This window comes from Micromys minutus (genome assembly GCF_963924665.1).
Source record: "Micromys minutus genome assembly, chromosome: 1".
Lineage (NCBI taxonomy): Eukaryota > Metazoa > Chordata > Mammalia > Rodentia > Muridae > Micromys > Micromys minutus.
Genome location: NC_137969.1, coordinates 151,591,750 through 151,605,545, shown reverse-complemented (window position 1 = coordinate 151,605,545; position 13,796 = coordinate 151,591,750). Strand labels below are relative to the sequence as shown.

Below are 13,796 nucleotides of genomic sequence, written 5' to 3'. Positions count from 1 at the left end.
TACAGTTTACTCCACCGGTAACCTTCATTTCCTCCTGAGATCTTGTCTTTGAAGAGAGTTCATGAATCCTAAAGCACTGGGACTTGGCACTTAAGAGAAAACATGGAACTTAAGAGAAAAATTTCCAACCTGCAACAATAGCTAACCAGTCCTAACATACAGTGGAGGACACTGGTTAAGAAATAAGAGCTGGGAACTGTTATGGGGAAGTGTACAACTTCTTCCACACTCAGATCTTTTTTCTACAAAAATGGCGATTTTATTTTCTTATACAGTGGTAAATATTTGGGGGGAGGGGATGTTCAGGATTTTAGACTTTTCTGGATTGACTTTACACATCACAACACTAATAAACACTAAGAAGCTCTTTCATTTCCATCCAAGTAAGATCCAATTGACAGGCAATCTGGTAATACAGTGAAATAAAGGTGTTTCCCACCCCTCCAGATGTAGATAAAAGTTTAACAATCACTGCCTGCTCCACAGGACAGACAATTTGTTTTTCAAAGTTTCCAGACCAAGGAACAGCACAACCCTGTGTCATCTTACTTATAATACAGTTCAACAATATTTTATCAAAGTTGTTTGCACTTGAGATTATCGCTGAAGAGAGAGGGTAGCCGAGGATCTGCACAGCAAAAAGGATACTCATATAAAACATCATCACTGCTATTTAAAAGACAAATTTCAGCAATAGTAAAAAAAAAAAATCAAAACAAGATAATAATACAACCTCTGTTTAAAATGACAGCTGTGTCCTGCCTCTTTTCCACTGAATTTTACATATGAACAGACTATATATACTGGGTTTTTGAGGAAATGTCCATTTGGTCTGTTGCTCCTCTCATGTTCCTGCTTCATCCGTCTTTGGGGCTTCACTGAACCCCAAGTTGTTTCCATCTTTGCCACGTTCTGGGTTAGGTGCAGTGTCTCAAGTATCCACCTCTCCCTTTCCCTTTACACAGTGCAGAGTATGTGGGCATATGTTACGTAGCTTCTCCGTTACTCCAGTTCACTGTCCCTGTCTAACTCGGAAGCGGTGTTCAGCGGGGTACAGTAGTTGGGCTTGTCAGATGCTCTGTAGCCGGGCAGACACAAGCATTTGTAGGAGCCCTCTGTGTTGATGCACTTGGCGTTCTTGCAGAGAGACATTCGATTATTCAGCTCACTGCATTCATTTACATCTGCAATAAACAAACCCACAGGTCAACAGTCTTCAGTGTTACAGCCACTCATTGGTGACACGCAGATGCCATTCTGGGTGCTGTCCCAGTTCTTGGCCATGTAAACCAGATAGTTTCCTCATTTTTACCTCTCTCAATGTGTAAGATAATCCTTTATACATATTAGAATAGGTGATCAGGGAGAGTCTAGAATTGCCCTGTTATTAATATAATGTCAACATTTAGTCGGCTTGATAGTTCATATATCCAAGCTACAGTGTGAAGGGTGATTTTTTAAAAATAATTTTTATCCTAACTAACTGCTATGGAAGCTGCCTATTTTCTAGTTTCCTTCAGTCTTATATTTGTCTCACACACTCAGGGAAACCATTACTGAATTGTCAAAATTTAAATTTAAAAGTCAAAATAATTACTTGAGACATTTTGACCTTTGGGGGCAGGGCTGGAGGTAGAGCTTTATTTCTGGTGTAGTTCTTGACAACAGGCACAAACCCCTGGGGTTCAGTCTCTGACCTCAAGAAAAATGCAACACCAAGGCTTCTTATTTACCATGATAACTAGGAGTTTTAGCTGTCATTAAAAAAATACAGACTACATCATGACATCCTTAACTGTTCTTGTGCTTAGTCCTGTGACACAAAGCATTATTACACTCAATACATATTTCTAGAACTTTTTTCATCTTCCCAAACCACAGCCCCACCCATCTATGTGACACAAACTCAGCTGATTAGAGCCACAGGGGATTTTACCAGGAAAAGTCTTTCGACAGACACTCTCATTCTTACCGACACAGGTCATCTTGGCCATATCCAGATGATATCCATCAAAGCAATCACAAGTGTAACCTTCCTGAACCCTCACACAGCGGCCATTTTCACAGCCGTTGAGGATGCCACATTCCTCAGCCTGTAGCTCCTCAAAGCTGTTTAGAAAGCCTACAGAGGCAAAGGTAGAAGCCAGTTAGAAGTTTTTGCCCTCTTACCCTATTGAAAACCAAACTATGATTATTATTATTGTTGTTGTTGTTGTTGTTATTTAAGATCTGGTTTATTTTCTACATCTGTTTTAGATTCTTTAATGTTATCTTTAGAGTTTTCTACCAAGTATACCTGTACCTAGTGTTATGCATAAACCAATGCAATTGTTTTATATGAACCACTCTTTGGATTCTAATGCTTTATACTAAAACCACATAACACCAGAAAGCAAGCATGAGTTTGAATTTTGAGAAAACAAGCATGGGTTTGAGTTTTTTCTTTTTTCAAAGTAGGAAATGTGAGACTTTTTGAACATTTTACATAAATTTCCAGCAGGGCAGATGTCAGAAGGCCTTCTGGGATGGGATCGGTGGACTTCCTGACTGATCCGTAAGCATTTTCTAGGAGGGCTCCCAGGTTTGAGGATGTGCAGTGGAGGTGTAGAAACAAAGAAGAGCCCAGCTGGCTGTGCCCTGTGGGGTCTGCTTTCTCTGGCTTCCCAGGGAACCTTCCCCAAGAGCCCACAGGATAAAGCCCATGGAAGTGGTGCCAAACATCTTGACTTGTGTTTAGACAAAACAAAGAAGCTCTTGCTCTGAGACCATTTGAGATACAAACAATGTGGCCAGGCATGAAAGTGTTGAGCTGTCTTCCTAGAGAGGGAAGTTGTAAGTATCAATACCTAGTGCCCTAAGTATGCGGTCACAGGTTATCTCATCACAAAGGGGAATTACTGAGCCTCTGAGGTAATTCTCCAACGGAGCTGCAGGGGGCAGTAGAATGCTGTTGTTGTTTGCATAGGAGCCCAGGAAACACCCACTTTAAAAAACAATACATTCACGGGGGGGGGGGGGGGGGGGTCCCTTCAAAAAATTTAAAGAGGGAAACAACCAGATCAACAAGAAACAGACACATAAAGGTAATCTCAGAAATACAGACTGGAAATGAAATCAAAGCATTTTCAAATCCAGCGCATCAAAGCAAAATAATTTCAACTTCATAATTAGCAGGATTACATTTTATTCCAGGAATTAAAATGTACCATTAATAACTGGAACTCAAGACTTCTTAAAAACACTTCTGGATTTCTTTTCTGGGTAGAGCTTCACAGAGGACAGTTCTGCTAGACTCGTATTTGCAAGCACAACAGAGTATCATTAATGTTGCTTGCCCATGGGATGGGTCTCAAATTGAGCTGGTTATTGGTCGACCTTTCCCTCAGTCTCTACTCCATCTTTGTGCCTGCATTTCTCTTAGACAGGACAAATTTTTGGGTGGAAATTATCCTTCCACTGGGGATCCTAGTGGCCTTTTCAGGTATCTGAAATTGATTCCCAGGAGCCTTCTGCCAGAGACATGTCTGGCTTCTAAACCCAGTATGCAGACTCTGTTCAAATCTGATATAGTACCTGTGTTTGTAAATAAACACGACTCCATCCAGTCACTGAGGTAACCCCCTGTGGCTATTTTTGTGATGCCATGGCAGAGTGGCTACAACAGAGACCATGTGGCCTGCAAAGTCAAAAACATTACCATATCTAGCTGTACTGGGTTGGCCTGATGCTGCTTGTGCTCTAATGTTAATATTGGGCCCCCAAGACTGGTTGCCCCAGAGACGAGAGAGTCTGCACTTAGACAGATTGACCTTGCCCTCAAGTTATTTGTGATTGGTAAATAAAGATGCCAACAGCTAATAGCTGGGCAGAAGAGACATAGGTGTGGTTTGGGTCTCCTGGGCTTGGGGTCAGAGGAGGACCAGAAGGAAAAGAAGAAGGTGCAGGAAGAAGAAGAAGAAGTTGCCATAGGTTAGGTGAGCCATAAAAATGTGGGCCCTGAGGGTTGTTTAGAGCAGCCCAGAGGAACCATAGTAAATAATAATGAATAATTCAGAGTTATCAATAGGAAATTAGATTCTAATAGCATAAAGGGTGGGTATCTGCCTAGCTCTTGTGCTGTTTAAGGCTTATTGTAAATATAAAGGTTGTTTGTGTCTTTTATATAGAAACTAAAGAATCAAAAGCGGGGTAGAAACCCTAGGTTGGGATTAAACAATTTCTACAGCATCTAACCTTTCAAAAAAAAAAAAACAAAAAAACAAAAACAAAAACAAAAAACCAAAAACAACAACAACAACAACAGAGAGTGATTTCTGCACTAATAAATTCCAGTTTGGGAAATACTGCTCAAACTGAAGGTAATGGAGACCACAAACCATGAAGGTGATGAGAACTCTCACTTAGACTTTCTTCCACTGCTGGCCACTGGTCCCTCCTGCAGCAGGGCCAGAAGCCTTTGCTACCAGAGAGTAGGCAGGGCTGGGGAGAAGTTTCTACTATGCAAGCTGTTTAAAGCCTTTGTGGAATCAAATCCAGAGATTAAAACCGACATGACAACTCTCTATGTTGCTAAATGGGGGCCTGACATTTGTGAATTGAAAGGAACTTCAGAGTGACGTTGGCACTGAAGAGAGCTTCAGGAGAGTTCAGCACAAAAAGCTGTGCAATGTGAGAGGCTCCACACAAGCTGTGTGACAGTCTTGGGGTTGTGAGCGTATTCAGGCCCATTTCAGGAGGTGACTCAGGGTCATGTCTTGTTAGTAAAAAGGAAGATGACTAGGTGTTAGGAATGAGACTGTCATTATCCTTAGAAAGACCTGAGAAAGGACAGAAGAAACCTTCTAGAACTATATTATACTTGACTCTGGAGAAGGATCATATAAGTATGTGATAACCAACATCGCTGGAATGGCAGAAATATGGCTGTAATTCTGCTGGATGATTAGAACACAGCAGCCTTTGAAGGAGCCAAGGGTGCGTCATCTGTCTTAGAGTGCTCCAACTTGACTCTGTCAACCTGAAGCCACTCAGGAACAGTTTACGTCTGATCATGCTAGCTAGCTTCCCTTGTCCTAGTCCTACCAGATGGTAAAAATTCTCCAGAGGTAGAAGGCCTTCCCACACTCACGCTGGAGAATAGCCTCAGACAGGGAGGCTTGGAGTTGGAGCGGCAGCAAATGCAAATCAATACATTCTTGGAAGTAACTTATCTTCCAGTAACTTCTAGATCCTTCCTCCCTCCCCACCCCTAAGTCTTTCAGGAGGTAAATAGAACTTACTATCTATCCTATCATAATATTAGATATCCCTGTGTCCTCACTTATTCACAAATTTATTGTTCAGAGTCTAAAAGCCTCAAAGCAGTATGAACTGGCCATTTCCTTAAACTTCATTCTTGTGCTGTGAAAGCTCTACATAAGTGAAAATGTAATTAAACTTTGTGCTTTCTCTCTCTTTCATTGGACTGTGGGAGTCTTGGATCCAACCAAAGAGCTCCAGGAAGAGCAGAAGACAAGAAGAGTACCTGCCCTCCCTATGTGCAAGAAGGAAAAGCCACGCTGACTCTGTGGAAATAATCCCCAATACAACTATTTGGTTTCAGACCCCAAGATGGGGGACTGAGGTGCATATTTTACATATTAAAACAAACCTGGTCTCCAGGTTCTCCCAGCATCCCTCAGTCCCCGAATAACCTATCACCAACCTTGAACTTTCCAGCCTAGGGGCTGGGATGCTCTTTTCCAGAGGTTCCCTATATAATCCAGATATTCTGGGTGCTCATTCTCTTGTTCTCTCTCTCTCTGTCTGTCTCTGTCTCTCTGTTTCTGTCTCTCTCTCTCTCTGTCTCTCTGTCTTTCTCTGTCTGTCTCTGTCTCTGTCTCTGTCTCTGTCTGTCTCTCTCTCTCTCTCTCTCTCTCTCTCTCTCTCTCTCTCTCTCTCTCTCTCTCTCCTCCCCCACCCCATGGCAACTCCTGGCTTCAATCCTTGGGGCCAGTGAATGCTCCCAAGAGTAGCTTCCCAATAAACTTGCTTCTAATCTAATCTAATCTAATCTAATCTAATCTAATCTAATCTAATCTAATCTGTCTTTAATTGTCTCATTTTACTGGTAGCAGAGAAATAACCAATCAGATGGTATCAAAACCAAACATCTATAAATTTTCGGGTGCTACGACTAACACCAAATGGTGGCCTCTGGAAACAGATGACAGGGCCTGAAAAAAGAAATTCCTTCACAGTATTTTGTGATTATGATGCAGCTCTAAGATCTTTGCCTCAGAGTCCATGGTCCTGTGAGGCTCCAGTATGTGAGGTTGTGGTATAGCTGCTCGAGAGGGGCACATCCCTTGTGAAAGGTCCCTGAATTAGCTTTTCTCTCGCCTTTTCTCAGCAGCCTAGATTCCAGCCAGCCAGCTGCCATCTTTTATTCGGAGCTGATGTGTCTTCAAACCTTACTCTTTCCTATTTAAACACAGATGTCTCTCTCCTGTGGAAACAGAGCTTCTGTGTGTGGCTTCCTCACACAGGACCCGCTATCAGTAGTAGGTTGTGGGGAATTTCCTTTCTAGAGGGACATTATTTTTACTCTTGCCTCCCCCATGAAAGTTCTGCCCACAAGTCCAGAAAAAGCTGACACCCATCACTTCTTACTTAATATATCCCCTCGCAAATGGATCCTGAAATTCCATTTCTGACCAAGAAGGTATTTTTATGTTTTGGCCACCCACTCTAAAATACTTGTAAAGATCAACTTGGTGTGCTAAACATTTGTCATCTTGTAGGAAAATGGAACTAGACCATGACGTAATATGAAAAGATATGATTGAGCTGTAGCAATTATAATAATAACATAATTTTCATCACTTTAAGAAAATTAATGTAATAATTTACCATGCAATACTAACCCAAAGAGATTCTAAAACCAGCCTTTTGGGTCCCGCCCAGATATTCTGGTGGTTAGGGTTAGAACAAGACCCACAGATCTGCATTCGGAACTATTTCCCATAGATCATATTTTGACAACACTGAGTAATCTGGATCCATAGCTTAACTTAACATGACTGAAAGAGTGTACTTACGATCCTGAATGAAGTAAGGGTCTGTTTCTGGGCTATACTGCTCACTGAAGTCCACCAACGCATCCCGTCCATATGGCCGCCGACGCCCTGTCACAGGGATGTTGCACAGCTGGGCATAGTCATCTGAGATGGAGAGGAAACTGTTGGGTTACATTAGACACACACACACACACACACACACACACACACACACACATCTCAGAGCAATGATCTGTGCATCACACACACCATACAGAAGCATCTTGAATGTGCCTGGGCATTCCTCTATGGGAGATGGTCACATGCACACACTAAATATTGGGATAGAGCATAAATAAGGTTCTCAATCAGTGACCTATAAGAGCTGATGATTTGCAAATACTAGAACACACACGCACACATGTGCAAACACTGACACACCAAGCCATCTTAGAATACATCAGGCCTCCTGGAAGAGTAGCTTTATCCAACTCTAATATGTATTGTCATAAGAATATAAGAAATAAGTAGTCCATGTAATAAGTGAAAGGCGTATGTCCATAGGAACAGGAAAAATGGATCACTGGCATTCACAACATGATACAGCTGCCCCTGCAAATTCTCAGCTTGAATCCAGCAGCTGCTCCTCTAACTGTCTAACACTGGAATTCTCCAGACCCATAACAGGATCACAGCACGATGGTCATCACAGCCAGGACAAGTGCAGTGGCAATGGTGGAACAGCAACAAGAAACTAATGACTGCACACTGCTCGCTCTGTCAAATGCTGTTGTAAGCATTTAATCAACACCCAAATCACCAAAGCATTTGCTACTCCAGGAGATTGTGCAGTCACCCCCATTTCACCAATGCAGACATGATGCAGACATAAAACCAGAAAGGTCACATCACAGCTGGTACCCAGTAGTACCATATCTAAGTCTGCGAGCAAGCTCTAGCACTTTCTTCACGTGCTGTCCCCTGCAGCTCTTCCGGAACACTGGGCTTTATCTGCTCTTCACCTTCAGCTGCCACTTCCTGCAGCCACAGCCCCATCCCAACCAAGCTGGAGCAGCCCAGAGTGGTTGGGCTCCTAACCTCTACTCACCAGCCAAGCCATGGGATCTCGGTTCTTCACTCCTGGAGGTGGGTGGGTGTTGAGGTTTGGTCTGTTATGTTTTGTAATGCTAAATCCTATACCAGAAGGTCCAGTCTTATGGGTGAATTCTCACATTGCAAGGTTCTGTTGTACAAACCTTGTTTCTTAATTTAGAACTGTTCGTTAAATAAAGAAACAGCTTGACCATTCATTATTGGAGGTAAACCCTAATTTTCTATCTGCTGGCCTGGCTACCTCCCCAGTGGTGTTCCCCAAATACTTGCTGCTTCTCCTGGTCATGTGCTCATCTCCTCCCCTGGCACCCGCTCCTCCATCCACTCATGATCCCTTTTCTCCTCTCCACCCTCAACCAGGTAGTTCAAATCCCACCTACCTCTAATCCCTCCAGTAATTGTCTGCAGCTGTGATTTAAATGCATGCCGCAATCTCAGACTCTTTCCTACATGCAATAGCGCTTGTTAGGAAAGGCTGGAGAGAAATGCTTCATGGGTGGAATGTACGGACTGCAGAGAATGTGTTCTCCAAGTATAGTAACAGTTGGTGAAAAGTCTGAACTTCCTAGAGGGCAACTGCTTTGCCAGGATGACTTAGAGGTTGCCAGGTACTAGACTCCCCAACTGGGTAGATCATCTTACCACCCAAGGGAACACTTACCCAGAAGTTTTCAATTTGTTTCCTCCTATATACAATTGAAGGACAACACTGTCTGGTAAGATGGCTCAACTAATAAAGGCTCTTTCCACCAAGCCCGATGACCTAAGTTAAATCCTGGGCCTCACATGCTAGAAGGAGAGAACTGACTCCTGCAAGTTGTGCTCGAACTCCCATAAGTGAGCGCTGTAGCTCACACACGCTCACCCTTTCTCCAAATCAATGACTCTGAGGAAATAGCTAGTGTGACCTGTAAAAGCGTGCTTTCATCCCTGGATGGAGGGTGACGAGTCAAAGCCCACACACTCTGAGAACAGCCCAGAGAAAACAGTAAGGCCTCAGAACACACTGAGCCATAGGATAGGGTGAGAATCCCATTGCCCCCAACCCCTCTCCTCATGTATAAACACTCTAGAAGCAACATCCAAACCCCTGGATATTCCCAAACATTGCATGAAGTCATTCTGCGAGATGAAATATTAATTTCATGAAGGAAATAACAGAGCCTGAAACAAAACTCTTGACTCAAAAAACAAAGAACAAATAAAAAACAAAAACAAAAAAAACCCCACCCCTCCCAAATAAATCCAGCTTCAAATAGAGCATGGACCACTGCCAGTTCTGCATCTTAACTTTTGAAAGCATGAAGGGCCTTTGAGACCAGAAGTGTTCAAATGTTTATAAGTTTTAAGAGCTGAGGTCATCTCTCCTGATTTATTTTTATTTATCTATATTTGCCATACATGTCAAAGGGAGGATGTCTGTCAATATTTTATAGACAAGCCACAGTGTGATTAAGAGTGGATACTAAAAATGAATCATTTCATATACTCAGTTTGGAAGGAGTAATCCAGAGATGGCTGAGTCTTCTCCTCTGGGACATCTGCCAGCTGTTATGAAACCCCACTGAGACTTGAGGCTGAAGGATGCTTATGACACAGAAAGGACCTGGCCAGTGTTGTTTGGCTTCAAGCCTGGGCTCTCCTCCCCAAACGGTGAGGTGACTCCTGCAAGCAATCACCTTATATGAAGCTCGAAAGAGCGGCCTCAGGTGGGAGTGCAATGGAAAGACAGTAAGAGTCCAAAACCAGCTGTACTTGAACTACAGCCTTGCAGATGTACACGAACTATGTTATGGGAAAGAAGTACTTTGGATTAATCTTAAAGACCTAATCAAATGTACAGACAAATGAAACTAAATTTTGGCCAGACACCCCTAAGTGGTTCCTAAAAATGCTTCCAGACTTGACCCAGTCTGGAGAGAAGGCAGCAGAGAGAGGGATGGGGATGGGTAGTTTTAAGACCTCATCTTCCCCTTCTTCGCCTGCCATGCATTGCCATTCAGGATTCTAGAATTTACTGTCCTTGCAGTTCCCTGTCTCCAGTGTATTGCCTGTTAAGCTTTAAGACAGTTCTGGTTAGGCATCCAAATAGCATTCCTCTGTTTTGGAGCTGAAGATGTGCACCTCTACTCAACACAAAGAAAAGGCTCTTTTTCTGGGAACAAGAACACGTCTGTCCTAGTCCATGCACGCTGTGCCTCCCATCTTCTCCTCCTGCACATTTCTGATTCTTGGCCAGGGTCAAGGGAGACGTGAGCATGGGGAACTGGGAACAGCTTGGGCTCTGGAGGAAGGAATCTTGGTTGTGATGTTTGCTTTCCTGTTTAGCAGTGTTGGGCAAGTCTCGGTTTGTACATGTCAGAACTGTTTTGACTGCTTGCCATGTGTGTGCTGAGTCCCTGTGGAGGTCAGGAGAGATAATCAGATCCCCTAGAATAGGAGTTACAGGCAGCTATGAGCTACTGTAGGGAAGCTGGGAATCAAACCTGGGTCCTTGCAAGAGTAGCCTGTGCTCTTAACCTCTGAGCCAGGTCTCTAGCCCCCCCACAAGGGTAATTCTTAAGTCATCTTCATATGTTAGTGGCATATTCATTTTCATATTAAAAGTGAAGTAATGTTATATATTTGCTCATAAAGTTTAAAGCTCTAAGATTTTGGAAGTTATTCTTCTTTTCTTTCTCTTAAGTCTTCATGAAAGGTCTCAATATTTGAAGTATTGAAAGTAACATATAAGTCAAAATGTCTCGACTGAAGGTGATCCATTGGAAAAGGGCTGCAGTCAATTAAGGAATATGGAAGAAAAAGTTCCAGTCATTTGTTGACCCCCTTTAAGATTATCTGGAGATTTTTATATAGGTAAAAGAAACTGGATTGAGAAAAAAATGTTCATGAACATTTTCCATCAAGGCACACAACAGGCAATTGCATCGGCAAATGTGTTTAAGTGTGAAAAATTATGAACAATAGTACGTTTTGACTCACAGGTTTCACCATGTAGTTCTGGCTACCTTGTAACTCACACTGTAGACCAGGCTGACCACCAACTCACAGAGCTCCACCTGCCTCTGCTTCCGAGGGCTGGAAGCAAAGGGATGTATCACCACATCCCAACCAACAGTAAATCCAACAGCAGCAGGTTAATAAAGCTTAGACTCTAGAGAAAGATGTTATCCAACAAAATGTGACATCTTTCCATGGTGTAAAAAAGACAGCTCGGAACATTACGATGAGGCACAGCTAAGGTATCTTCCTCAGAATGTGAGGAGGATAAATCTCTAGCATGTTCTAGCCTCTGACTCTCCCAAGCCCTAAAAGAAACCCACTCTAGCTTGGAGGTGCTTATTTGTGGTCAGCCCTAGGTCTGGCTTAATGTCAGAGTCTAGTTTAGGGGACATCAGTGATTCAGGGTGACTGTGGTACAGAGGCCAAGAATAGCAGCTCCCTGAACTATTTGCATAGCTCCCCAGGAGAAGCCCTGGGAACCTTGGCTGCCTCTTCCTCCAGCTCCATGAGCACAAGCACCTTACTTTGCCCTTAGAATCCATTTGCTTTCCAAAGCTTCCTTCTTATGCACATCAGTGACAATCATCTAGTTGTCAGATGCTAGGTTCAGAGCAATGCAGGCTGTGCAGATCCTGAGAGCCCTCCTTTCTGAGACCTCCAGTGAATGTTTCCATCTGGGGATCTTGCCAAACACAAATGTGAAATGAATAGAAACAGTCACACCTCGATGGCTGTCCCCTACCCATGGCACTCCCCACCTCCCCAGTACAAATGCACAGCTCTAGATCAAAGCTATGATGGGACACAAGGAGTGGCATGTGCCACCACCACTAAGTGCTCAAAACAGATCCAGGCCATTGATCACACTCATTTTTCTGTCATGGCAGATTCACATGACAGATGGTCCCACTTTGATTTCTACTGTAAATGAAAAAAAAAATTTTAATTACCCCCCACCCGGAGCCAGTGGGTCTGGGACCCCTGCTGTCAGAGCAATGGGAAGCACATTACTGCATCCTGGCAGGAAATCTCTGGTTTTGATGACAGACACATCTGTGAGGCTGGTCTGGACAGTCACATGTTACGGTGCCACTCTGGCATCCGTGAAACCAGGAGGTGAAGTTTTTATCGTCTGAAAAAGATTATATTCAGCTTTTATCGATGAAGCAGAGACTGGGCTTGGGTTTTCCCACACCAGAGCTGAACATGTAGAGCAACGAAATGGAAACTGTGTCTAAGTGGGAAGAACAAGGCTCGGGTCATCTGTAGCATGTAGGGGGGTTGTATTTCATTCAGATTTCTCTATCAGGCATTTGTTTTTTTATAGGTTTAAACAGGCATCATTAATTGGTGCTGGCATAGGGGGAGAGGAGGGACTTAACATTTGCCACAGTGACTGCTCAGCCTGCAGTTGAATGGAAACTTGTTCTTCACTGACATGGGCAAAACCTATTTACTTCTTTAGACTGTGGCAATGAAAGAAGGGACAGACAGAAAGGCCCTAGTAGGACTAGTTAAGTACTACTTAAGTAAGACTTAGAAGAACTACATAGCTTTGGGTGTCTGCCTTTTTCAGAGAGAGGACAATCTCTTGACCAGAGTAGAGAAGATAGTCAGCTTTCTTCCAGAAAGTTAAAAAGTATAGAACTGTGACAGAAAATTAGACATACACACACACACACACACACACACACACACACACATCACACACATCACATGCAGATATGCACATATACAACAATTGGACACATGACATACACAGACATACATACATACAACATAATCAGACTAATATATACACCACATATGACATACACCACACAATAACCACACACATAATACATCCCCAACATACCACAAATAGGCACAACACACACAATACATAGTGACACCCACACAACACATATACAACTTATACATAATCAGGCACAAAACACAATACGGACAGGCACATATATATACACACACCCTGAGAACAGGCCTAGAGTCAACAGGCTCACATTCTTGTCCCCACTTTCCTTTTTAGCTCTGGATCCAGACCCATTTCCTTAAATTTAAGTTCCTCCATCTCTGGACCAGGATTTGTACCACTCTTTGTTGACCTGTATCAAAAGTGACTCATTTGTTGCTTCTTTAATTTATACAACCATTGCCTGATGATAGCATGAACTTGGTGACACTGGATGAACTGGGTGGTGTTTAGGAGCAAGGAAGGCATGGAGGAATGAGAAACTTGGCATCGCGCTCCATACATGAGCAGCAAATGAAGAGCAAAGGTCTCTCAGAGGAGCAGGGCAGGAGTGACAGAAAACAGTGTGTTACTTGGGTATGAGGTCACATGCCTGTAATCCCAATGCTCTAGAAGCAAAGGTAAGAGGATCAGTAACTCCAGGCCACCCTGGGTTCAGCACCAACCCCCAAACCAACCAGAAAACCAGACAAGCAAGGAGGCATTAGATTAGCACTGAAGTACACACACCCTTGTCTACTGCAGAGAGCATGTGGACAAGGGAAAGTCAGCAAGCATACACCCTGGAGCCATGTGGAGCCACACACACCACACTTTTGCATACACTTTCCTTTAGGTCTCAGAACCACCTTAGGGAAAACTGAGCAGCTCTGACCTATTTCTCATCAGAGCGT

At 43.2% G+C, this 13,796-nt stretch overlaps 1 protein-coding gene across 2 annotated transcripts in view; it reads right to left on the bottom strand.

Annotated features, from left to right (window-relative positions):
- Positions 1–258: 258 nt before the first annotated feature.
- The window catches only part of LTBP1 (latent transforming growth factor beta binding protein 1), a gene marked incomplete at its 5' end in the record, with an annotated part of 370,057 nt that continues 356,519 nt past the window's right edge, over positions 259–13,796 (bottom strand). For both annotated transcript variants that reach the window (XM_080931548.1, XM_080931549.1), the window contains 3 exons: positions 259–1,184; positions 1,973–2,122; positions 7,080–7,202. In XM_080931548.1, the coding sequence (XP_080787674.1) occupies positions 1,003–1,184; positions 1,973–2,122; positions 7,080–7,202 (455 nt within the window). In that variant the 3' untranslated portion in view covers positions 259–1,002. The remainder of the gene's footprint in view (positions 1,185–1,972; positions 2,123–7,079; positions 7,203–13,796) is intronic.